The sequence below is a fragment of the Sorex fumeus genome, unplaced genomic scaffold, assembly GCF_029834395.1.
Source record: "Sorex fumeus unplaced genomic scaffold, SorFum_2.1 ptg000047l, whole genome shotgun sequence".
In the NCBI taxonomy this organism is placed as follows: domain Eukaryota; kingdom Metazoa; phylum Chordata; class Mammalia; order Eulipotyphla; family Soricidae; genus Sorex; species Sorex fumeus.
The window spans coordinates 4,069,093-4,094,362 of record NW_026606104.1 but is presented as its reverse complement, the minus strand read 5'-3'; the positions used below and the strand labels follow the sequence as shown (position 1 = coordinate 4,094,362).

The window sequence follows — 25,270 nt, the reverse complement described above, 5'->3', positions numbered from 1 at the left end:
AAACTTCATAATTGAGAGGCTGGAGAGATAGTACGGTGGACGGTGGGGAAGGTACTTGCCTTGCATATGGCCAACCCAGGTTCAATTTCTGAAACCAAATAGGGTTCCCCGACCCCCACCTGAGTGATCCTTGAATTCAGAATCAGGAATGAGTCTTGAGCACCGCTGGGAGTGGCCCCCAAACAAAAACAAACAAAAGGGAGAAAAATAATTTAAATAGGCTAGAGAGAGAGTACAGTGGGTAGGGCATTTGGCACATGATAGACATAGGTTTGATCCCAAACATTCCATATGGTCCCCTAAGCACCACCAGGAGAAATTCTAGAAGTAATGCCTTAGCAATGCATTACTAATGGGTCCCAAACCCAAAAACAAATAATTTAAAATTCATTAAAAAAAAGACTTTATTCTTTCGTTTTTGTTTTGTTTGACTTGCTTTGGTTTGGGGGCCACGCTTGGCAGTGGTCAGGGATCACTCCTGGAGCTGCTCAGGGGGCCGGATCAGGTGCCGGGGATCTAACCGGGCTTGGCCATGTGCAAGGCAAGTGCCCTACCTGCTGTACAATCACTCAGGCCCAAAAACCTTTACTCTTAAAAACCAAAAATTACACCAAAATCTAGTGGCAGGAAGTTCCCTCCCACCCAGGCCACAGAGGTTACCCACTAGCGAAGCCACTTCCGTAGGCAGGACACCGTGAACCTGCCCCCGGGGCCCCACCTTGACAGAATCTGATAATCTTCAGCCCGGACTGAGCATGACCAAGGAGGGGGGGAAGGGGGGAACCAACCCTCTGAGTGAGTGCGCCCTTGAGGAGGGGCTCGCTGTTTCCAGTGCTGCATTGGCACTTCGGGGTGGGTGGTGGGGCCACACCTGGCGATGCTCAGGGCTCAGCCCAGGCTGTGCTCTCAGTCACTCCCACTGGGGCACCATCTCAAACCCAGGTCAGCCGCACGCACGGCAAGTGGCCCTCCCCACTCTCTCTTGGGTCCCTCTGCAGTACTTAATCTGTGATTTTTTTTTTCTTTTTGGGTCACACCGGGAGATGCTCAGGGGTTACTCCTGGTGGTGCTCGGGGGACCATATGGGACGCTGGGAATCAAACCCGGGTCGGCCGTGTGAAGGCAAATGCCCTCCCTGCTGTGCTATTGCTCCAGCCCCTAGTTTGTGACTTTGGGGCAAGGAACAGCCCCTATTCCTACAGCAATGCCAGCGCCCACCGAGCTGCTTCCTGTCTGGTCACGCTCTTTCCCTCCGATTCCAGCCTGGCTGCCGGGTTGTTCCTCCTCACCACGACTCTCCCAAGTTGGACTTCCAGGGGGCTGTTACTGGCCTGACCCCCAGTCCCTCCACCTACTGCTGTCAGCTCACAGGCACCCCCACCCCAGGGTGCCTCTGGGGTCCTCTCTTCTCCCCCCCAGTGCTCCTAGTCTCAGACAGCAACGCCCACCTCCCTCTGCCTCCCTGCCTCTGTTCGTCCCTTGCATTTCCCGCCTGCGTGACTTACTGGGAGCAGAGATGGTCCCAGCCCACGGCCGCCCGGCGCCCCACTCACCTCAGGACGATGCCAATGCAGAGGAGGGCTCCAAAGACCAGGCTTCCTCCAGCCACCAGGAACGCGGGCAGAGGAGCTGAAGCATCTTGCACTGGGCAGAGGAGGAGGCGGGGGAGAAAACAGGAGGAAACGGGAAAGGCATGGGAAGACACAGCAGGAGTGAGGGGAGGCGGGAGGCAAGGGGGATGGAGGAGAGAAAATGGTTTAGGTGGGACCCTTGAGCCTCAAAATCCTCACCCCAGTCATCTGACATGGGGCCCATGTCTGTCCAGTTCCAGAGAGTGGCCCCAGCCTGTGGAACTGACCCCAGGCTTCACCACTCACCTCAGGCCTTACTGTGTACACCCGGACACCTGCAGCGGTCACAGATGTCCACTCACACTCGAGGCTGCAACTCCCCGCCCCGCCCCCAGGGCTCCAGGGATGCAGGAAGGAGGCTGGGGACCTCCTGGAGAGAGAATCAGGGAGGCGCGGCCACTTCCCTTCTGGCCGCAGGAGACGGTCATCGGTGGTCTGTCTCCCTACTTGGACACATGCCCGGGCCACAGAGACCCCGTGGCTGCCCCCAAACTTGTTCTCACTCCACATTCAGCTCCTGCCTGTCTGCCTGCCTGTGCTGCCGCCCGGTCCCTATGTGACCCCTAGGCTTCACCGGGTCATGAGGTGGCCTCACTCCCCGCCATCCCCCTGCACGCCTCAGCCCGGGAACCAGCCATGCGCGCTCCTGCGCGCTCTCCTGATGACCCAGGACAAAGCAATCTGCCCCACTGGTGACCCCAGCAGCATCTCTGTCCTCAGAAAGGCCCCCCAAGCCAGCCAAGAGCCCACCTGGACAGAGCACCCTGAGGGAGTCACCATTCCTGCCTGCCAGGGTGGCTCAGGGGCACCGGCAGCATCTCTGCTGCTGAAGAGCGAGTGGCAGGAGTGGCAGTGCCCCTGGGTCAGCCTGGTCTCGAGGGACGGACTCTGCACAAGCCCCTCCTTCTCCACGGACAGGCCATCGGGCAGCTGCGTGCTCAGCTTACTCATTAACTGGCATTTCAACATCTTCCCATTGGCCCCTTCGTTCTCTCAGCAAACAGTGACCAAGAGCCCATCCCATACCCGCCTTTGTGCTCACCCCCAAGGGGGCAGATGAAAGGGTGGCCACGAAGCTCTGACCTCCTGGATCTCACGTCTGACCAAGGGAGAGGGACAAACACACAGCCATGTGCCAAATGACGTCAGTATGACAGGGGCCAGGATGGCCCAGCACGGGCAGAGAGCTCCATTGGCCGGAGTGTCAGGAAGGGCCTCTGGGAGGGGGACACGGGAGCAGAGACGTAACCAGGGAGGCAAGGCTGCACCCAGAGCCAGCAGCACGTGCAAAGGCCCTGCTGCGCATGGCAGGGGGAGGAGGGCAGAGCCCAGCGCCATGGGGACTACGGGACTTAAACTTTTCTCGGGAGGCAGTGGGCAGTGGAGGAGATGAGAAGCCACCAGATTCTGAACGTCTCAGGGCCCACCAAGAGAGTTTGGACACAGCATGAGGAGCAAAAGAGGAAGAGGAGGCCAGTGTGATGCCCACGGCCGGGTGAGTCGGTGGACGTGGTGCTGGCTGGGGGCTGCAGGGGCCGAATAGCAGCAAGCTCCCCTCTTCACACACTCCGGAGTCTGAGTTTTCACTTCCCTGATCGATGTTTGTTTTTGGCAGTGCTGGGGGTCGAACCCAGGGCCGCACCCATGTAAGGCAAGTGCCCTCCTGCTGAGCTACATTCCCAGACCCGGCAGGGGTCTATAATGGACATGTCAGCTAGGGAGCCTGGGTCTCAGTGAGAGAGAGAGAAATCTGGGAGTCGCCCGCCCAGGGATGGCCTCGCCAGGCGTGGGGCCAGATGAGCTCATCACGGAGCAGGGACCCCTCCTCCCAGCTGCCCCCAACACTCCGCCCGAGGTGCAGTTCCTTCCCGGGCTCTCCGTGACTCCCCCAGTGAGCTGTTCTTCCCACCCCTGCACTTGTGTATGCTTATGGACACTTTCCTCCTGGCCTCATTCACCTTTACTTGAATTGCCAGCCCTGTCAGAGCCCGCTCACTGACAGAGGACCCCTGGGAAGGTGGCCTTAAAGCCCCAAACCCCAGCTCTGCAGAGCTCAGCCCACCCCTGGCACACTGCACAACAGGGCCGGCTTGTGTCCAGCACCCAGCACCCAGCACCAGATGCAGGCAGGCAGTGCCCACCCAGGAGGGCTCCTGAGATCCAGCACCTCCTCAGAATGCGCCAGGGCCGGCCGGGGAAGCTTCCCCACCCAGCAACCTCGGGTCTGCGCTCCTGGCACCCCAGCCCTCCTGCCAAACAAGCCTAGCTGGGACCTTTCTTGGCGCAAGTGTCGGTCGTTTCTCTGGCCTGGCAGGGAAAGGGAACCAGGAGCATCAGAGTCAAGGGCTCCACATTAACATCTCCCTCTGCAATGTGCCAACCACACGCCAGCGCCCGGCATGGAATGTGCTCACCCGTGTCATGGGAACTGGTCCCTACTTTACCTCACACCCTCCCGATTTGCCTCTCACCGTGCCTCACCCGGCACCAATGAATGTGGATGTATCACGTGGGAAAAGAATGTTTCTGGGGCCGGAGAGATAGTACTGTGGGTTATGGCACTGGCCGTGCATGCAGCCAACCTGTGCTTGATCCCCGGCATCCAACAGGGTCCCCCACCCCTCCAGCATCACCAGGATTGATTCCTGAGTGTACAGCCCAGAGTAAGCCCTGAGCATCGCCAGGTGTGACACCACCGACTCCCCGAAATAAAAAGAATGCTGCTGTGTCTGCTTCTTTGAAACAGACTGACCCCGGCTGGAGTGATAGCATGGCGGGTAGGGCGTTTGCCTTGCACGCGGCCGACCGGGGTTCGATCCCCAGCATCCCATATGGTCCCCCGAGCACCACCAGGAGTAATTCCTGAGTGCAAAGCCAGGTGTAAGCCCTGAGCATCGCCGGGTGTGACCCAAACAGAAAAACAAACAAATAAATAAAAAAATAAACAGACTGACCCTCTGCTGGCTCATCGAAGAGTAGGAAAGTACCAGGCCTTACCTGGGAGGCTTGTTGTGTTCACAGGGCCCACAGGGAGAATAACTTCCTCGTTGGGATCAGTCTTGAGTGCCTACGAAAGACATCCCTTGGAGTAGAACCTGCTTCCGGATCCCACCAGCATCCACTGCTGCCTCCCCTCTCCAGAGCAGGGGACTCTCCAGCCTGGCCTCACCACTCAGTTTCTGTGCTACCCTTCACGGTTTTATGTCTACACTCGGCTCCTTGAGGAGGGGTGTCGCCCACCTGCCAGCCCACCAAGAACTGGGGTGGCCATTGGCCTCTGGTCTGTGCCAGGGTACAGAGTCCAGTCCTTGCCAGAGAAGGCATAGGCCAAATCAGAGCATGACCCAGGCCAACTCTGAGCAACGGCCTAACTCTGAATGGAGCCATTTTCCTCCCTGGAGACACCAGCAGAATCTCGGCTAACATGAAGCCCCTCTGAGCCAGCAAAGGCAGGGTTCAGCTCGCCGAGCCCCTGAACCCCATCCTGGTAGCCCGCTGGCCCCCTCACCTAGGCTTCATCCTGGGATTTCAGGGACAGCAGGTGACATGTGAGACCCCAGTTCTTCTCGCACCACCCAGCACCGTGGCCTGGTGGCTGAGCCCCCCAGCTTAGCACGTAGGGAATTAAGGACTATGGGAGGGACTGGGGTGAGCAGAGAAATTGGATTATGGAGGATTTACAAAGCAGCTTCAGACATAATCCTCTTTCCAGGAAACCATGCCACAAAGCCCCAGGGGAAGGGCCTGGAGGGCCATGCCAGGGGAGGCTGAGGCAGCAGCACCTCACACAGTCAGCCCGGCCCTCAGGCACCTCGTCCCTCCAGCCCTGGATGAGAACCGGCAGTGCCCCCGCCAGGGAGAGGCCGGCAAGATAGGGAAGCCCTGCCTGTGCCGAGTCCCTGCTCCTGGTACAAGGCCCAGCTCGGGTTTCAACCCAATTAGTTCTGGTACCAGCCATGACTCAAAGCCCCATGCCCCACGGGCCTGAGCCTGGGCAGAGCAGGCACTCACCTGCACGGACTTGGGGGCGCTGGTCTCCTCGGCGGAAGTCCTGGGTTCTGGGGAGAGAGGGAAGGACCATGAGTGACCCAACACCTGCTGCTCCAGGAGAGTCAGATTCATCCCCTTGTTCAGAAGAGCATCAGGGCAGAAACCACCAAAGAGCCAAACCCGGGCCTTGACACAGGCCCGTGTCACATACTGCCTCTTAGTATTTTCTTAGTATTTTCAGTTTTATTTAAGGATCACATATGGCAGTGCCCAAGGCTGACTCCTGGCTCTGCACTCAGAGATTACTCCTGGTGGAGATCAAGGGACTATACTGGATGTGGGGGATCGAACCTGGGTTTACTGTGTGCCAGGCAAACTGAACCACCCTCCAGCCCCATGAAGAGCCTTTTAAAATGCTTTATAAGGGGCTGGAGAGATAGCACAGGGGTAAGGTATTTATGAGTATGACCCTGTAACAAAACCAAACAAAAAGTGCTTTAGAAAATGTTGAGGGGGCTGGAGCGATAGCACAGCGGGTCGGGCGTTTGCCTTGCATGCAGCTGACCTGGGTTCGATTCCCAGCATCCCATATGGTCCCTGGAACACCGCCAGGAGTAACTCCTGAGTGCAGAACCAGGAGTATCCCCTGTGCATCTCCGGGTGTGACACAAAAAGCAAGGAAAAAAAAAAGGAAATGTTGAGGACATGATATAATGTTCTATGGAAAACGCAACAACAAAAAAAAACTATCCATCTAACATGATGCAAATTTTCTAAGCAAACATATTTCTATCATGATTTATTGAGGTATTTGATATGCCAAACACAGTAACAAGTGTCACAATGAAGATGTTACTGGGCCCGCTTGAGCAAATTGATGAACAAGGGAGGACAGTGACAGATTTATTCCATAGGTTATAATGCGATATTATTTATTAACATATTACAATATTACATATCTGTTAGATATGCACATTATAAATTACACATTTTGTATAAGGAAATCTCAGAAGGATTTTCCTTATCACCAGAGATAAGCACCACTAACATCTTAATTTCCTTCTTCGTGTTTTTTCACAATCACAAATATTTAACACAGGGCTGGGGAGACAGCCAAGGGCTCCCAATCCTCAGCCCTGTGAGGTGTGGTCCCCACCCCGAGTAAATGAAACATGAGTAACAAGTCCTCATCCATGTGGGTGGAATAAAAACACTTTCCCTGAGAAGAGTATGTGCACACAAATACTGCACATGTGCACATGCGCGCGCGCGCGCGCACACACACACACACACACACACGGGCGGTGTTCCTACAGAGCAGAAGGGCTGAGCCAAGGACGAAGCAAGAGGCTGACATGGGTCAGGCCCAGCCAGGGCGAGCCTGGGCCCAAGGCCAGCAGCTGACCCATGACAGACAATGAGTGGAATGTTCTGGATTTCAAAGCATTTTATTGTCACTTTATCATTTTCCATCAGGAAGTTAAAAATAGGACCTGGGATGAAGATGAAGATGAGGAGAGAGCCTGCCTTGGGTGTGAGGTCCAGGGTTTGAGCCCCAGCACCTCTCTCTCTCTCTCTCTCTCTCTCTCTCTCTCTCTCTCCTTTCCTCTCCCTCTCGTCTCCTCTCCTCTCCTCTCTATTTTCCCTCTCTCTCCCTCTCTCTCCTCTCCACTCTCCTCTCCTGTCTCTCCTTTCTCTCTCCTCTTCTCTCTCTCTCTCTCTCTCTCTCTCTCTCTCTTTCTCTCTCTCTCTCTCCACCACAAAACAGGTTCACAGAAAGATGCCAAACCTCCCCAAGTCAATCCGAGAAGAGCTGGGGCAGAGGCTGCAGGGAGAGCCCCACAGAGGGCACCCAGCCCCGAGAGAGAGGAGAGAGGGAACTGCCACACAGCAGCCCCGAACCAGCTGGACCCGAGGAAGGCACGCGGACTTCCGCCTCCCTTATGCTCCTCCTCCTCAAACCCGCAAAGAACAGGCAGTGGATGAGGGGGGAGCTGAGGAGGGAAGGAAAACGGGAGCCAGAGGCAGGACTGGCCCCAAGTGGTGGCCTACCCAGAGGCTCCCAAACCCAGCCTAGGCCAAGCGAAAAGGCTGCAGGGAAGGTGCTGGCCTTGCATGCGGCTGACCCAGGTTCAATCCCCGGCACCTCATAGGGTCCCCCAAGCACCACTAGAAGTAATTCCTGAGTGCAGAACCAGGAGTCACTCCTGAGCATCACCCAGTGTGGCCCAGAACAAAACAAAAACAAACCAGACCCGGCCTCGGCTAGCAATGGTAGCAGCACCTAGGGCCTCACTCTAGGCTTGGGCCTCGGCATCTTGGGTGCCAGCCCAGGGGGATGTGTCAGAGGAAAGGAACAGGGGCTGGTTCCAGGCCAGACAGGGACATGGCACCCCAGGAGTTCCGGTCTCAGGGGAAAGCGGGAATTTTATTTTGGAATCATCTCAGATTCCCCAAGAATGTTACCAGATGAAGAAACTTTTTCTCACAGAACAGATGAAGTCTTACATAAGGGGAGTCTGAGAGCATCGAGGACCCCAGGGTACCCCGAGAGGGAGATGGGCATCTCTGGGGCTTTCCATGGACAAAGACAACCGGGAAAGAAGCCAGTGAGGAGTCTCGGCAGACACCCGCCGGCCCTGGGTCCTGATGGGTCTCCGTCCCCTTCCAGCCGTATGGAGACGCCACAGTGGGCACGGCCAGGCGGGCTCTCCTCCTCTCCCCAGCATCTTTCCCTCCCCACGACGCCTCTCCTTGGCTGGCACGAGACGAGAAGGAGTCTGGGGGGAGAGGATGGGGGATAAGGAACGGGCCTGTGTGCGGCTGCAGTAGCCGTCACACCCACTCCAGTCCCCCCGGCACCACCAGGTCACTCAGAGCCAGGACTGGCTCGTGACCCCACCAGACATGACCCTCCCTAAGAGACGCAGGAACTATGGTCCTCACGCGCTGCCCTGAGACCCCGGGTGCCAGGCAGGAGCAGGGCGCTGATGCTGATGCCGCAGAAATGACCCGCAGCAGAGAATGACAGCAGCAAACTCTGCCAGCTCATTCTGCCCACTTTCCCAGCTGCGGGCTCATGTGCTCCTCACAATACTTTTTTTTTTTTGGCTTTTTGGGTCACACCGGGTGATGCTCAGGGGTTACTTCTGACTCTGCATTAAGGAATTACTCCTGGGGGGTACCCAGGGGGCCATATGGGATGCCGGGGATTGAAACGGGTGTCATGGCTGCTGCAAAGCAAACGCCCTACCCACTGTGTTATCTGGCCCCATGGCAGTACTTGAAGGAGCTACCACTATTCTCCCCACTCTACAGAGGGGGAAACTGAGGAGCAAGGAGAGTCTATAAGGTGCCAAAGTTTTGTAAGAAATAAGTGACTTTCTAGCTCCCAAAACGAGTTTCTGCTCTCCTTACCCCTCTTTATTTTACAAGTCATCTGGGAGCCAGAGAGGTAGTACAGGGATTAAGGTGCTGGCCTTACACACAGCCAAACTGGTTTGATCCCTGGCACTACATATGGTCCCTAGAGCACTGTCAGGAGCAAATCCTGAGCACCACTGGGTGTGCTTCCCCACAAATCATCTTTTGGTGGAAGAGATAGGAGGCAAAGTATTCAATCGCCTTGCAAATGAGTGACAAAAAAAAGTTTTGTCGCTTATTTCTTACAAAACGTTGACACCTTATAGAATCTTCCTGAACCTCAGTTCCCCCCTCTGTAGAGTGGGGAGAATGGTGGTAGCTCCTTCAAGTACTGCTGCAGGTCCAGAGAGCACAGCGAGTAGGGTGTTTGCTTGGCAGCAGCCATGACACCCGTTCCAATCCCTGGCATCCCATATGGCCCCGAGTTTGAATCTACAGCATCCCATAGGGTCCTCTGAGCCAGGAGTGATCCCTGAGTCTAGAGCCGGAGTAGCCCCTGAGCACCACCAGGCCTAAAACCCCCTCCCAAAACCCAAATTAAAATATTTTTAAATACTAATTGTCTCTAGATTGAACACTTTTCAGATTCAGGGACTGTGTCTCACTCGTCTTTGAAAGCTCTGTAGTTAACACAGGATGGCATCCTACTAAAAGCTATAGTTGGCAAGTCTGAGTCATGGAAAATCATTCAAAAAATAGACTGTCTGGGAGCTGGATAGCACGCAGCTGACCCTGGTTCGAATCCCAGCATCCAAGGTGGTCCCCCAATCCTGCCGGGCGTGATTTCTAAATTCAGAGCCAGGAGTAATCTCTGAGCACTGCCAGGTGTGGAGGAAGGAAGGAAGGAAGGGAGGGAGGGAGGGAGGGAGGAAGGAAGGAAGGAAGGAAGGGAGGAAGGAAGGAAGGAAGGAAGGAAGGAAGGAAGGATCAAAGGAAGGGAGGGAGGGAGGGAGGGAGGGAGGAAAAAAAGAAAGGAAGGTGGGGGTTGGAGCGATAACACAGCAGGCAAGGCATTCCCATATGGTCCCCTGGGCACTGCCAGGAGTAATTCCTGAATGCAGAGCCAGTAGTAACCCCTGTGCATCGTTGGGTGAGACCCAAAAAGCAAAAAAAAAAAAAGGAAGGAAGGAAAGAAAGAAAAAAAGAAAGAAAGAAAGAAAGAAAGAAAGAAAAGAAAAGAAAAAAGGAAAGAAAATAGACTCTCAGGAATATTACCAGTGGCTGGAGGACATTCTCCTTGTACTAACATTTCCCAAGACACGGAAATGTTCTTTTATAATCAAAACAGAATGAGTGGCCATGAGGTGAAACTGACAGATGATCGCATGAGCTCATTTAAAACAAGAAAATTCCCCCTAAGGACTGGTTTGGGTTTACTGCTGAAAACCGGGAAGAGCAACGTCCCACATAAACTACGAGGGCGACCTCAAGACCAGATGTAGAACCTTGGCCGAGGCACTCAGCGCCTCTGAAAACCTGTGGTGGCTTGCTCCTGAGAGGAACTGCTGAGACCACATGCTGAGAGCTCAGGGCAGAGGGTGCACAGTAGCCACTGCCAAAAAAACTCCCTGAGGACTGGACAGGGGCTAGGGCAGAGCACGAGCCCTGATGTGTGAGGACCTGGGTTCCAATCCTGGCACCACTGAAAAAATATTTTATGTGTTTATTATATAATATACATTATATTATATACAAAATATAACATCATATATAATTAAATATATGGGCCGGAGGCATAGCACAGCGGGAAACCTTGCGTTGTAGTTCAGTCCCCGGCACCCCAAGTGGGGTCCTGAGTCCCATCAGGAGTGATCCCTAATGCAGAACCAGGAATAAGTCTTGAACACAGCCAGAAGTGCCCCCCCCCAAACAAACTATATATATATATATATATATATATATAGAGAGAGAGAGAGAGAGAGAGAGAGAGAGAGGGAGAGAGCACTGTACTGTAGCACTGTTCTCCTGTTGTTCATCGATTTGCTTGAGTGGGCACCAGTAACATCTCCATTGTGAGACTTGTTGTTACTGTTTGGGGCATATAGAATATGCCACGGGGAGCTTGCCAGGCTCTGACATGCAGGCGGGATACTCTCGGTAGCTTGCCGGGATCTCCGAGAGGGGCGGAGGAATCGAACCTGGGTTGGCCCGGTTGGCTGCATGCAAGGCAAACGCCCTACCGCTGTGCTATCGCTCCAGCATATTGGCTGGAGCAATATATATATATATATATGTGTGTGTGTGTGTGTGTGTGTATCTGCATGATTTTATATATAAGTACATGTCTACTTATATATAAAATCATGCATATATATATATAAGTAAAAGGTAAAGTAAATCTTAACCAATGCTCACAATTAATATGTACTCAGATGTATAACTGTCACTAGGATATGCCACTATATAGTTATAACACACTATCAACCATGTGTTCATGGGGTTGGGAGCCCACATGGTCCCCAAACCACACTAGCTATGGCCCTAAACCAAAAATAGCTGTATCTTACTCATGAGACCAGTAACACTTACTATATCTTTGACATTTCAGGAAGAGGGTAGATCTGAAAAGTTCTCATCACAAGAGAAAGTACTGTCCTGAGGTGAGGGGATAGCATATAACCAGCACCCTAACCCACGTGGGAATCAAGGCTTTTTTGGGGGGAGTTTGTTCTGGGGCCACACCCAGCGGTGCTCAGGGCCTGCTCCTGGTGGAGCTCGGGAGACCCTCTGTGGTGCCCGAGAGAGAACCTGGACCCCCTGCATGCAAGGCAAGCGCCTTCCTAGCTGCGCCATCTCTCTGGCCCCAGGGAATCATCATTTTTGCCTTCCACCAATCCCACCTGTCCACCAGAGCCCTGCAGGTCAGACAGGGGTCAGACAGAGAAGGTGAAACACGTGCCTCTAACAGCTGCATGCGATGTGGGTGGAGCTCAAGGTCTGGGTGGAGAAAAGGAGAAGCAGGTGTGGGCTGAGGAGAAAAAGAGGAAAAGGACAGATGAGGGAGGGGAGGTATGGATGGAGAGAGACAGGGAACAGGGTGAAGCTCAAGCTAGACCCTGGGCGGCAGAGGAGAGACGACGGGGCAGCCACAGACCTTTCGCTGCCTATTGTAGCTTCCTGTGAGCCCAGAGCCAAAATTCCTGTCCCTCGTGCCAAGCAGCAGCAGCTGCAGTAGCAGAAAGACCAGCTGAAGCCCCAGGAGGAAAACACCCGCAGCCCGTGCACGTCCTGTCTCTCCCGAGCCCATGGTGCTGGTAAAGGGCCTCAGTCATGTGCCTCCGTCCACTCCATCCCACATTCTGAGCAGACTGACAGTTGGCAACCTGGGCCAGGTAAACCGCTCCGGAGCTCAGACCTCGGACATGTGCAGCCCTAACTCTGAGCCCTGTCCACTGACTGTTCCCAACCCTGTATGGACCTGGAACCTCGAGCTTCATTTAAAAAAAAAAAGTTGGTGACTTTATTGGTCCCCCACTCCCCATTTTTTTTTTTTAACAGAAGCAGCAATCAACCCCTCAAGAAGGCAAAGTGCATGCTTTCCTGCCGAGGGACATCCCCAGTGGTCCAAATGTCTCTTTCTAAAATTTGACCGGTCCTGGTACTGCCGAAGTCGGGGATGCTGGGAGCTGGGCACAGAGGGTGAGACGTGGGAGGACGGGGAGTGGGCTGAAGGGAAGCAGGGGCAGGGCCAGGCTCAGAGCAGTGGAGGGAAGGACACCAGAGGGATGTCCAGGCTCCCCTGGGAAGCAGAGGAAAGCAGGTTGGGCTGACAGAAGTGGGAGGTGACTCAGGAATGCCTCTGGGAGTGGTGCATGGACACCGGGATACCCCCCCACCCCGAGACGGGCTATGTTAAGAGGCACTGATTGTAAGAATTGTGCCCAGGGCCAGAGCCATAGTACAGCAGGTAGGGTGCTTGGCTTGCACACAGTCAACCTGGGTTTGATGCATATAGGGTCAACAAGGTCCCCCTACATAGGGTCTCTCAAGCTCCGCCAGGAGGGATCCCTGAGCAAGGACTCAGGGCGTGGCCCCCCAAACCAAATAACTCTGTCCTGGAGAGGCAAGGCAGGAGTGAAGGCCCTGCCTTGCATGTGGCTGCAACACCAAATACTCGGGCAGACGGCCTGCAGGGCCAGCACCTGCCCTTCCCCAGGGCCCTATCTCTGGCCCCCACTAAGGTTCAGATGGCTCCCCCCACCCCCAGCCAAACAAGTACAAGACGGGGAGTTCCAGTTCCTCCCACTGCCCCAGAGAAGCTATTGTTGTCTGCGACAAGCCAGTCACAACGGCCAGGGCTGGGGGAGCCCAGTGCTGGCTCCAGCCCCTGCTCCACCCACCCCCTCCACTGGAGGGTGGGGCACATCAGCAGTTGGGGGCGCTGGAGACTGAACCTGGCACCTCACAGGGTGACGCATGTGCTCTCCGACTCTTGGGGACGCGGGGATTCCGGGAGGGACATTGGTCTAAGAACAAGGCTCAGTGGGTGGAAAGGGGCCAAGCAGGGAAAGGCCCACACCCTCCTGGCCACCGCCGCCCTGGACATGGCTTGGGAAGAGGAGCCCAAGCATAGACAGATCCTCCCAACTTCCTGGAACTGAGTCGCACTAGCAGAGACGCTGTCAGGACAGTTCAATCCACTGGAATGGATCACTGTCACTGTTACTGTCCTCCCGTTGTTCATCAATTTGCTCAAGCGGGCCCAGTAACATTGTGAGATTTGTTACTGTGTTTGGCATATCGAATACATCACGGGTAGCTTGCCAGGCTTTTCTGTGCAGGCAAGATACTCTCAGTAGCTTGCCGGGCTCTCTGAGAGGGGCGGAGGAATCGAACTCAGGTCGGTCATGTCGGCCACGTGCAAGGCAAACGCTCTACCCGCTGTGCTATCACTCCAGCCCGCTGGAATGGATATTTCTCAGAAAGAGACACATGGGTGCGCACGCACACACACACACACACACATGCGCGCGCATGCGCGCACACAGGGACTGGAGTAATAGTATGGTGCACATGCGCATGCACACACGTGCACACACACACGCGTGCACACATACACACATGCATACACACACACGCGCACACACAAACATGAATGCACCAGGGGTTGACCAAAAGTATGGCAGGAAGAGTACTTGCCATGGGTCCTCTGAGTAGCCCCAAGAGTAATTCCTGAGTGCAAAGCCAGGATGAACCCTGAGCATCACCAGGTGTGGTTCTCACCCCACCTTCACCCCGCCTCAGTAAAGAGGCACACAGGTGCCAGGAGACAGCACAGAGGAAGGTATTTGCCTTGCAGGCGGCCAAACAGAGTTCAATATCCAGCAACTACATAAGATCCCTGAGCAGGGCCAGGAGAATCCCTGAGCCCCGCCAGATGTGGCCCAAACAACAACAACAAAAAAACGCAGTGGAGACAGCTGTGCTGAGGGTGAGGAGTCGTGTTGGATAGTTTCAGTTTCATAGGATGAGAAAGTTCTGGTGCTGGTGGGTGGCCTGTACAGAATATAACTTAGGAGGCCACTGAACATCAAAACTAGCCAGTACAAGTTTTCTGTAATTCACCACAATCAAAATGTTTATAAAGAAAGAACAAAACAGGATTTGGGGGAAGAAACAGTACGGGAGTTTGCCTTGCACATGGCAGACCCCAGTTCAGATCCCCGGAACCACATATGACCCCCCCCCCAACCAAACCCACCTATAGAGCCAGGAGTAAGTCCTGAGCACTGCCAGATGAGGCCCACTTTACCCCCAACCTCAGCCCACAAGAAAAAAAAAAAGCAGGATATCTTGAGTCAGAGAGAGTACAAAAGTTTAGGTACTATAAATGGATGGACATGGAGAGTATCATGCTGAGTGAATGAGTCAGAAAAAGATGGACAGATTAGAATGACTGCATTCATTTGTGGGATATAAAAATATATATAGTAGAAGACTAACATCCATGGTCCACAAAAACAGGGGCTAGGGGGACTTTTCAATGGTTGGAAATAACCACCAGTACGTGTTGGGGCTGAGGGTAGGTAAGATAAAGAGACCAGGGGCTGGAGTGATAGCACAGTGGGTGGGGTGTTTGCCTTGCACGCGGCCGACCCGGGTTCGATTCCCAGCATCCCATATGGTCCCCTGAGCACCGCCAGGAGTAATTCCTGAGAGCAGAGCCAGGAGTAACCCCTGTACATTGCTGGGTGTGACCCAAAAAGCAAAATAATAATAATAATAATAATAATAAGATAAAGAGACCAATATGACAATAATAGCTGGAAATGATCATGCTGGACAAGAACTGAGGGCTAAAAGTAGGTAAGGGATATTCTCGATAACCTTTCAGTATCATTATTGCAAACCACAATGTTCAAAAGGAGAGAGAGAGAGAGAGAGAGAGAGAGAGAGAGAGAGAGAGAAGGAAAAGCGCCTGCCATAGAGGCAGGCAGGGGGCGGCGGGTGGGGGGTGATGGGAGAGAACCTGGGGACACTAGTGCTGGGAAATGTACACTGGTGGAGGGATGGGTGTTGGAACACTGTATGACTGAAATTCAATCATGAAAGGTGTTGTAATGCTCTAAAAAAAAAAAAAAGTTAAGGCACTTGCCTAGCACATGGTTTGGGCTGCAACTCTGGTTCAACTACCAGTACCACATATGGTCCCTGGAGCGCAGAGCAGGCGTGGCCCCTGAGCAGGGAGCCAGGTGTGGCCCCCAGCATGACGTGGGTGTGGTCCAAAACCAAACCAAACTAAGATTATTTTCAATTATTTGTCACCATCTCCATGAAGTGGAAAGGTACAAAGGAGACGTCAGAGGAGACGTCTGGCTCTGGGATTTTCCCTCCGCACAGAAGCTCCCTGGGCTGTTTCCACACTCAGCTTCCAGAAGATGAGCACGAGTCGCCGTGAGTGCACACCCATCACAGACAGCCCCACGTGTCGGACAACACCATCTAGCCTGGAGCAAGTTCTGGTGGGGGGAGGGGGTCACATCCAGAGATGCTCTGGGGCTACTCCGAGCAGTGCCCAGGGGACCGTGCCAGGGATCAAACGGCGGTCCTCATACGCAAAGCCTGTGTTCCAGGAGGAATGAAGCTGGGCGATCAATATCATTTCAATCTTAGCTTTGGACCCACAGACACTCAACATGACTCAAAAATAATAAGTATTTTCTCTTTGGGGGGAGGGGAAGCATATCTGGCAGTGCTCAGGGCTCTTCTCTGGTGCTGTGCTCTCCGCCCCATCTTTTTATTTATCTCTAAGTCCTGAAGGATATCTAATTTGGTTGAACTAAGCTCCCAGACTAAAACCAGGAAGTACAGTGGGTAAAGTACAGGAAGGAAAGCAGGGGCCAAAAAGTACGGTGGGTGAGGTGCTTGCCTTGCAAGTGACCAACCCAGGTTTGATCCCCAGCACCACTTGGGGTCCCACCCCCAAGCCCCCACCAGGAGTGATCCTTGAGTGCAGATGCCAGGGTAAGCCTTGAGCAATGCCGGGTGTGGCCCTCAACCAATGGAGTCTTAAAGAGAGTGGACACTGAAGCCCATCTACGCTGTCGGTCTGAGGGAGCCCAAGGCAGGAGGTGGCATCACCACTCTCTGGATGGGGCTCACGTGCTGGGCGGCAGCCAGGAAACTCCTACACGGGTTTCAGGGCTCCTGATCCTCAGCCTTCCTAGGATGGACCCAGCTGTTTTCTCGGGAAACACCACCCCCAGCAGACACACTGGCTTCTGCTCTGAGGGAAGAAGCTGGAGACAGAACACGGAGCAGCTTCCTCTGGAAAAGCATGTGGGGAAGGGGCCAAGGCAGGGGACAGTGCTGTCATAGCAGGCCTCATGGACCGTAAGACACAATTCTTAAATATCATCCTTATGGTGGGCTAGGGGCTGGAGCGGTAAGGCGTTTGCCTTACAAGCGGCCAACATGGCCGACCCGAGTTCGATTCCTCTGCCCCTCTCGGAGAGCCCAGCAAGCTACCGAGAGTATCTCGCCCGCACGGCAGAGCCTGGCAAGCTCCCCGTGACGTATTCGATATGCCAAACACAGTAACAAGTCTCATGATGGAGACGTTACTGGGCCCACTTGAGCAAATCGATGAACAACGGGAGGACCGTGATGGTGGGCTAGAGAGATGGCACAGTGGGTAGAGCGCTGGCCTTGCATGCAGTCAACTTGGGTTCAACCTCCAGCATCCCATATGGTATCCCAAGCAACGCCAGGAGTAGTTCCTGAGCACAAAGCCAGGAGTAACCCAAGAATCCCTGGGCCTGGCCCCAAAACCAAGAAAAAAAAATTTAAATAATAAAAAAATAATCGTCATGGAGCTGGAAAGATAGTACGGTGGGTACGTACTTGCCTTGCACACAGCCAACTTGAGTTTGACCCTAGTCATCCCATATGGTCCCCCAAGCCCCCACCGGGAGTGATTTCTGAGTAATGCCAAATGTGGCCCAGAATGAGGGAAACAAACTACATTAATCATGAAGTCACTGAATAGGAGACACACAAATGTACCTAGAACAGGGCAGTGGGGAGGGCACTCGCCTTGCACGCGGCCAACCCAGGTTCAATCCCAGGGACCCCATATGGACACCTGACCCTTCCAGATGTGATCCTTGAGCACAAAGCCAGGAGTAACCCTTAAGTACAGTGGGTGTGGCCCAAAAAAAACTATTTTTTTTAAATGTAGCTAGAAAAGGAAGAAATATACCAACATGTTCTCACTCATTTTCTCTAAAGGGCAAGACTATTAGTGGTAATTATCTTCCTATTTTTCTGGAATTTTTCATGTTCAAACACTAATCCTGGTAATCTTCCAAAGGCAACCATCATTATCTTTAACCTGGAAGGGGTCACTGGACACACCCCACAGTGCTCAGGTCACTTCTGCTCTATACTCAGGGATCACTCCTGGTGGTCTCAGCGGCAAAGGACTGAGCTCGGGTCGGCCACATGCAAGGCCAGCACCTCACCTGCTGCCCTAGCACTCTAGCCCATCTCTCCACCTGTTACACCCAACACCTTTTAACTCTGTTTCTGTTTTATAGTGTTTTTTGTTTGTTTGTTTCAGTTTTGGGGTCATACCTGGCAGTGCTTGAAGTGACTCCCAGCAGTGCTCAGGAGACCATACGGTCTTGGTGAATGAACCTGGGCCCCCTGCACGCAAATTATGAGCTCCAGTCCTCTGAGATATTTCCCCAGCCCCTAAGATATTTTAAAAGTTGGGCCAGAGAGATAGAACAGCTGGAAAGATGCTTGCTTTCCATGCAGTCGAACCAGGTTCGATTCCCGGCATTCCATACTATCCCCCACATACCAGGAGTGAGATCAGGAGTGGCCCCTGAACACTGCTGAATTGGCCCCAAAACAAAACAAAACAAGCCCCCCCCCCAAAAAAAAGAGCAGGAGCAATGATTATGAAGGGAATGCACCCATGGATTCCCTGCAGCTCCTCCTGAGTCTGAATTGGCCCAGGGGAAATCGAGGCCTTGTCCAGGCCATCAGCCCACACCAGCCCCAGACCTGAGGCCAGAACCATTTGGGCAGAACTGACCCCAGAGCTGCCCAGCCGACTGACTCACTGAGCCCTCACCTGGACACGCGATCATCTACTATAACTGACCGACACAGCGACGTCGGGTGGCAGGGCAATAGCTGAGAGCAGAGACAGCGCCGATACCTCCCTCCTCCGGCCACCCGTACCTGTCCAGGGGGTGCCCCTGACCTCGGGGCTCCAGGGGCTCCACTGGCCCATCCCGAACTCCTCCTGGGCGCGCATCTGCACCACGTGGCTCAGGCGGCTCCAGGCGTCGCGGATGATGCAGCTGTGCCTGGCTTCGTGGACCTGGGTGTGAGTGAGGAGGCGTGAGGTGTCTGCGGGACACCTGGCCGGCCGCTGCCCCCTCTCCCAGGGCTCCGCGAGTGTCCGCATCCGGAAGAAGCCTCCTGAGGCTCCGAGCCCCCATCCACCCCCAGGGCCTCGCTCCCCGTCCGTTCACCTTCCAGGTGGTGAAGACTTTGGACCGCTCTGCCCGGTAGCGGAGCTCGAACTGCAGCCGGTAGTAGTTTGTGTTCCAGGACGGGGGGTCTCGCCAGCTGACCCGGAGCCAGCGGGGATTACCGTCCACCGCGGTGACCGTGATGTTGGCCGGAGGGTCTGGCTGCACTGTGGGGAGAGGGGACAGACCGTCCACCGCAGGGCAGGGAGAGAGCCCCAGGAGGAACCCCAGCCCCCTGCACGGCTCCCAGATGACGACTTCCCACTCAGACACCGGCCGGGAGCGCCCTGTGGGCTGCAGCTGTGTACACCCCTGACAGCCCCGCCACGAAGGGCAGGGTCGGGGTAGGGGTGGGGGCCAAGACCACTGGGCACAGGCAGGGCAGGAGGGCACTTACAGACTTCGTACCCCTCGAACGACAGGGGTCTGCTACTTCTGCTCCCGGCAGTGTTGGCGAGGCACAGGGACACAGTGTACCTGGAGTTGTCGGCCTCGGGCACTGGCAGCTGGCAGGAGAAGGTCCGCGGGGCTGGGCTGTATAGGCAAGGCTGCTGGGAGAGACTGAAGCCTCCTTTCTGAGGGCTGGACACAGAGCACAGGCATCAGGGACTGCACAGCCCTCTGGGGACACCCAGGGCTGAGTCCCCACTCAGAGGCAGCAGCTCGGAGCCTCTTTTCCCTCCCTGACAAATGGGGACATAAGAGCGCCTGGTGCACAGGGTTTAGACTCCAGGGATCTCGAACCTGCAGTTCTAACAAGCTCCTGGTAGCAGTGAATCTGTAATGTAAGAATGACGCTTTGAGAAAAGCAGCCCCATCTTACTCTTCTGTCAGGCATCACATTCTCTGGAAGGCCATCTCACTTTGTGGACTAACTCAAAGATGACCTTTGATTCAGAGGCAGTTTTTGCTAGTTTTCTAAGGAAGGATCTAGTCTTATTGTGCATGATGCTTATTATTCCCTTCTGAAGTAGGGAGGTAGATGGACGGACTGGGGGTAAAAAAAAAAAAAGGTTTCTTTTTTTTTTAAATTCAGGGACCTCAAGGAGGGCAAAAGACCTAGCACAAGGGCCGGAAAGATCAGACAGCTGGGAGGGAAGACTGCCTTGCACGCGGCTGACCCGGGTTTGGTCCCCCAAGCACTGCCAGGAGTGATCCCTGAGCACAGAACCAGGAGTCGTCAGCCCTGAGCACTGCTGCCAGGGGTGGCCCAGAAAGCAAACCAACCCAGGTGCCAGAGGGTACTCACAGGTTCTTCACCAGCAGCCTGGCCTTGGTGCCGGGAGAGGGGCTGGCCCGCGGCTTCCACTCACAGGTGACTTTGTTGAATGGGTTCCTCCGGAAGCAGGAGATCTGGGGCTCCTCGGGGGGTGCTGGGGAGAGCAGGTGGGTATGAGGAGGAGCTCAGGGGAGCACGGCCCAGAGCCACCCTGGGCCCAGATGGGGAAGCACAGAGGGGCAGCGGGGGCAGCCTGGGAGGGGGTCCCCAGGGACGCTGGCTTGTTCAAAGGGTCAGAGGACAGACAACCAGGGCTCGGTCCCCGACACCCCATAGTGCCCCGAGCCGCACCAGGAGGGACCCCTGGGTACAGAGCGAAGAGTAAGGAGTGGCACCAGACCCAACAATAAAAAGAAGCTGTTTATTCTAGAAAAATCACTGTTCTGTGAGCTCAGCCTATGCTGGGCCGGTTTTGGCTCCACATCTCAGGGGCTGCCCCCACTGGCCTCTGCCCAGCATCAAGGGAGGAGAAGGAGGACACCCTCGGGCTGCGTGCTCAGCAGTGGACCACTTCAGGAGCCACCACAGACACCCCCGAGGACCCACCAGGCTGCTCGACAGATGCATCTCCCCCACATGGCAGAAAAAGGCACGGAAGCACGGTAGCACTGTCCTCCCATTGTTCACCAATTTGCTCAAGTGGGCACCAGTAACGTCTCCATTGTGAGACTTGTTGTTACTGTGTTTGGCATATCGAATACGCCACGGGGCGCTTGCCAGGCTTTGCCGTGTGGGCGAGATCCTCTAGGCAGCTTGCCAGGGTCTCCGAGAGGGGTAGAAGAATCGAACTGGAGTAGGCCCGGATTGGCCACTTGCAAGGCAAACGCCCCACCCACTGTGCTATCGCTCCAGCCCAAGGCACGAGCAGGAATATAAGGGCAGGGCCAAGGGGGCTTGTGGGGGGCACCACCAGCCCCAGAACTCCCTACCCCATGGACCCCTCAGTCCCGGGCCCTCTCACCCCTGGGCCCCTCATCCCCTGCATTCCCTCCACACACACCCCCACCCCTCACCCCCAGGCCCTCTCACCCCAGGGCCCTCACTGCCCTCCCTCACCCCGGTCCCTCACCCCTGCATTCCCTCCACCCCCCTCACCCCCAGACCCCTCACCCTCCTCCACCAGCAGCCGCACGATGCCCGCCGGATGGTTGGCCCTGAAGCAGGAGTAGTTCCCCGAGTCGCCAGGTCGCAGGGAGTGGAGAACCAACGTGGGCCTCTGGAGGGCAGCTTTGCTCAGGTGCCGGGGAACCTCAGTGTGGAGCTCCCAGAGGACGGGCCTGCGGTCTCGAGAGCCGTTCCTCAGACAGGTCAGGTTGATGCTGGCCCCTGGCAGCTTGGTTAGCACGTTGCTCGGCACCTCTGGGGGACAGGGGAGACAACACTCAGGAAACACCCAGGAAGGACGGAGGGAAGCCCTGGGTCCTGATCTGGGGGGCCGGAGTGGGGCCCACTTCCGGCCACCAGCTTTCCTCCACGGAACACATCCCTATGTGAAACCTTCCGACCTGGGGGCTTTGTTTATTTCTGGGCCACACCGGCGGCGTTCAGGGCTCATTCCTGCCTCTGTGCTCAGAAATCACTCCTGACAGTGCTCGGGGGACCGTATGGGATGCCGAGAATCGAACCCAGGTAAGCTGCATGCAAGGCAAATGCCCACCAGCCCTACTATTGCTGTGGCCCCTTAAGGTAGATTCAATGCCTTTTTTTTTTTTATTTTTTGGGCAAAAACATGAAGTACAACATTTCCATAAAACTTCTTTCACTTGTGGGGGAGTGGGCGGAACACACGGTGGTACTCAGGGGCTACGCCCAGCATGGTGTTGGGGTGGGGGGTGTCGGTCACTCCTGGTGGTGCCAGGGACCCAACCTGGGCCTCATACATGTGAAGCAAGTGAAGGTTAAAAAAAAATGTGTGTGCTTTATCTCTGTAAAAACAGGGCGTGACAATAATTACGTGGGGGCAATAAGTGGTGAAATCTGCATCTGGGTGAGCCGGCTGTGGCTCCCAGGACCTCCTCCCTCAGGCCGGCCCTCTCCAACCAAAGCCCCGTCACCCTCCTCGAAGCACCCTTCAGGGCCTGCCCCTTGCCGTGACACCAAATCTACGTGGGAGGATGCCACGGGCACAGGCACGGCTGGGTAGAGGCCACGGTGGAACGGGAGTCTGAGGGAAGACGCGAGTCCAGCTCGGGACTCAGGCTCTTGCCACGCAGGCGGTCACCTACAGTCAGGATGCAGTTCATGGACCCCACAGCACATATAGGCCTCCAGCACCGCCAGGACTCAGTCCTGAGCACAGAGCCAGGAGTAGCCCCCTGGGCACCAGAGGGACCAGAGACGCTGTACAGTGAGAAGGGGGCTTGCCTCACATGCAGATGAGCCAGACTCAATGTCCAACACCGACCCCGGAACAGCCCAGAAAGCAGGGCTGTGAGCGTAAAAGGACCAGCACCAGCCTTGCTCTGGGTCCCCAATTGTCACTCCCTCTTGCTTCCCCTCCAGCCTGGCACCCTCCATCTTGGCTGGCAGAGGAGCAACTGGCATCCAAGGCTCATTCTTTCCCCTACAAGAGCCTTGGATTTCGGGTGAGAAATCTGGTTAACGGTCAGCGCACGGCCCTGAGATTCTGGCAGGTCTCTGAGCCTGCCGTAGCCGCACTTGCCCACGTCCCCTCGCTCCCTCACGCCACAGTATCCCAGCAGGCACCCAGGCCAAGCACCACAAGGAGACAGTGAGCATGGGGAGGCCTGTGCCACACAGGGGGGGGTGGGGGGGCGGCGAGGGGGGCAGCTCTGCACAGAACTGGACAGACAGGAGGCAGCCTGAGGGTCAGCAGAATCCAGACACTGAGCAAAGTCCCCCTCCGTCCTGGGAGCAACAGACATCTAGTACGAATTCCCCAGTCATCTCAGGTATCGTGTCAAAATGCACCACATAACATCAGCACAAGCTGATGAGCATCAGGATATATAGGGCGGCGTGAGACAGACCAATCACTGAGAACCCCAACACAGACATCACATGAGGTCCCCTTTGTACCCCGGCTTCCCTACACAGCACCTGATCCAGGGAAGGCATCGCTCCCTCGCTTTGATTTGCTTCTAAGTTTTGGTTTGGGGGCCACATCCCACAGTGCTCTGGGCTGACTCCTGGATTTAAATTCAGGGAGCACTCATGGGGACCGTATGTGATACTAGGGTTGGCCACAGGCCAGGCATGTGCTTTTCCTGCTGTACCATCTTTCTGACTTCACCACCTCATTCCTTTTTTTTTTTTCCCCTTCTGGGTCATACCCGGCGATGCTCAGGGTTACTCCTGGCTCATGCACTCAGGAATTACTCTTGGCGGTGCTCAGGGGACCATATGGGATGCTGGGAATCGAATCCGCGTCGGCCGCATGCAAGGCAAATGCCCTACCCACTGTGCTATCTCTCCAGCCCCCCAACCCCCACTTTTTAAAAGCAGGCTCGCAGGGGGGCAGAGGAGCAGTCTGCAGGCCGAACATATTCTTGGCAGGCAGGAGGTCTGGATTTGACCCCCCAGCATCACATGGTATCCTCAGCACCACTGGAAGTGACACAAAACCCACCTCTCCAAAATAAAATACAAATAAATAAGAATGAATTCACAGGGCTGCAGGAGCAGGGAGATAGTTTAGCGGAATCCCCAGCATCCCATATGACCCCCTGAGCATCACCTGGAGTGATCCCTGAGCACAGAGCCGGGAGTAATCCCTGTGCAAAGCCGAGTGTGGCCCGAAAACCAAAAAGAAAAGAATGAGTTCCTGGGGTTGAGGAGTGAGCTCAGCGGGAGCTTGTGTCTCACCTGGCTGAGGTGAACCCTGGCACAGACAGAGATAAAGAACAGACTCGCAACACACAACATGACTACACTTTGCTTAACTTCATTTTCGGTTTGGGGGCCACACCTGGTGGTGCTCAGGGCTTATTTCTAGCTCTGTGCTCAGGGATCATTCCTGGCGGGGATCACGGGGTGTTTTGGGGGATCAACCCCAGGTTGGCCACATGCAAGGCAAGCACCGTGCCTGCTGTATAATATATTGCTCTGATCCCTTTTACAGGTTCCTGAGTGGGGTGAGGAGACTGTCTCTGTGCTGTGTGTTTACCATGGCCAGCTGCTGAGATTCAGTGACCCGCGGCTAGCAAGCATGGTGCCTGTCCATTTTCACTGCTGAGTAATTGTCCACTGTGTGGCCCCAATGTGCTGGCCTGGTTCTGCTGTTGAGACTGTGGGCGGGCTCCAGTGGAGAGGCCAACCGGCTGCAGTGTCCTGCGGAGGTGCGTCTGGGGCGGTTCCACCCAGATTCAGGTGATCGCCCTCAGTGACGCTCACACTCGGATAAAGCCGGCCCATGAATCATGAGTCACTCTAGGACACCTTCCCATTGCTCAGCCGTGACCAGCTGTGCCAGTGGCCTGAGGAGGGCTGCCAGGCTGTTTGCATGCTTTACTGGAGTAGAGTGTGGCTATCACCTTCTCTAGTCCAGTTTCCCTGAGCACAGCTGCTGGGCCTGGTGCATCCCCTCCAGATGACCACTCATCCCAGGAGCACCCACAGACGGTCCCACCTCTGAGTCACGCATAGGCTCTTATCTGTGCCTGAGTGAAGTGGCATCTAGAAGACCCAGGCCAGGGAGAGAACAGAAAAAAAAATAAACAAATAGAGCTGCGTCAGGTTAGAAAGGGGACCAAAGAAACCCGAGTTACCTTAAGAGCTGCTCTGCCGGAGGAGAGAAGATATTTGCACACTGTACCCGGGAGGGATCCAGGACTAATATCCAGGATGGCTGATGTGCTCAGAAAGTCAAATAACAGAGAAACCAATAACCCCATGAAAAAACAGGAGGAGGAGACTTTCATGAAGAGAACATATGTATCTTTCAATGATGTACCTAAAAAATTGTTCACCGTTGGGGCCGGAGCGATAGCACAGCAGGT

General features: G+C 55.0%; 1 protein-coding gene across 1 annotated transcript in view; it reads right to left on the bottom strand.

Annotated features, from left to right (window-relative positions):
* Positions 1–25,270, bottom strand: part of IL6R (interleukin 6 receptor) — a 47,711-nt gene that overhangs the window by 7,163 nt on the left and 15,278 nt on the right. The window contains exons 2-9 of the mRNA XM_056123685.1: positions 21,423–21,671; positions 20,283–20,406; positions 19,431–19,615; positions 19,034–19,200; positions 18,738–18,879; positions 5,643–5,689; positions 4,629–4,698; positions 1,554–1,644 (exon numbers count right to left, since the gene is read on the bottom strand). Coding sequence (XP_055979660.1) covers positions 1,554–1,644; positions 4,629–4,698; positions 5,643–5,689; positions 18,738–18,879; positions 19,034–19,200; positions 19,431–19,615; positions 20,283–20,406; positions 21,423–21,671 — 1,075 coding nt within the window. The remainder of the gene's footprint in view (positions 1–1,553; positions 1,645–4,628; positions 4,699–5,642; positions 5,690–18,737; positions 18,880–19,033; positions 19,201–19,430; positions 19,616–20,282; positions 20,407–21,422; positions 21,672–25,270) is intronic.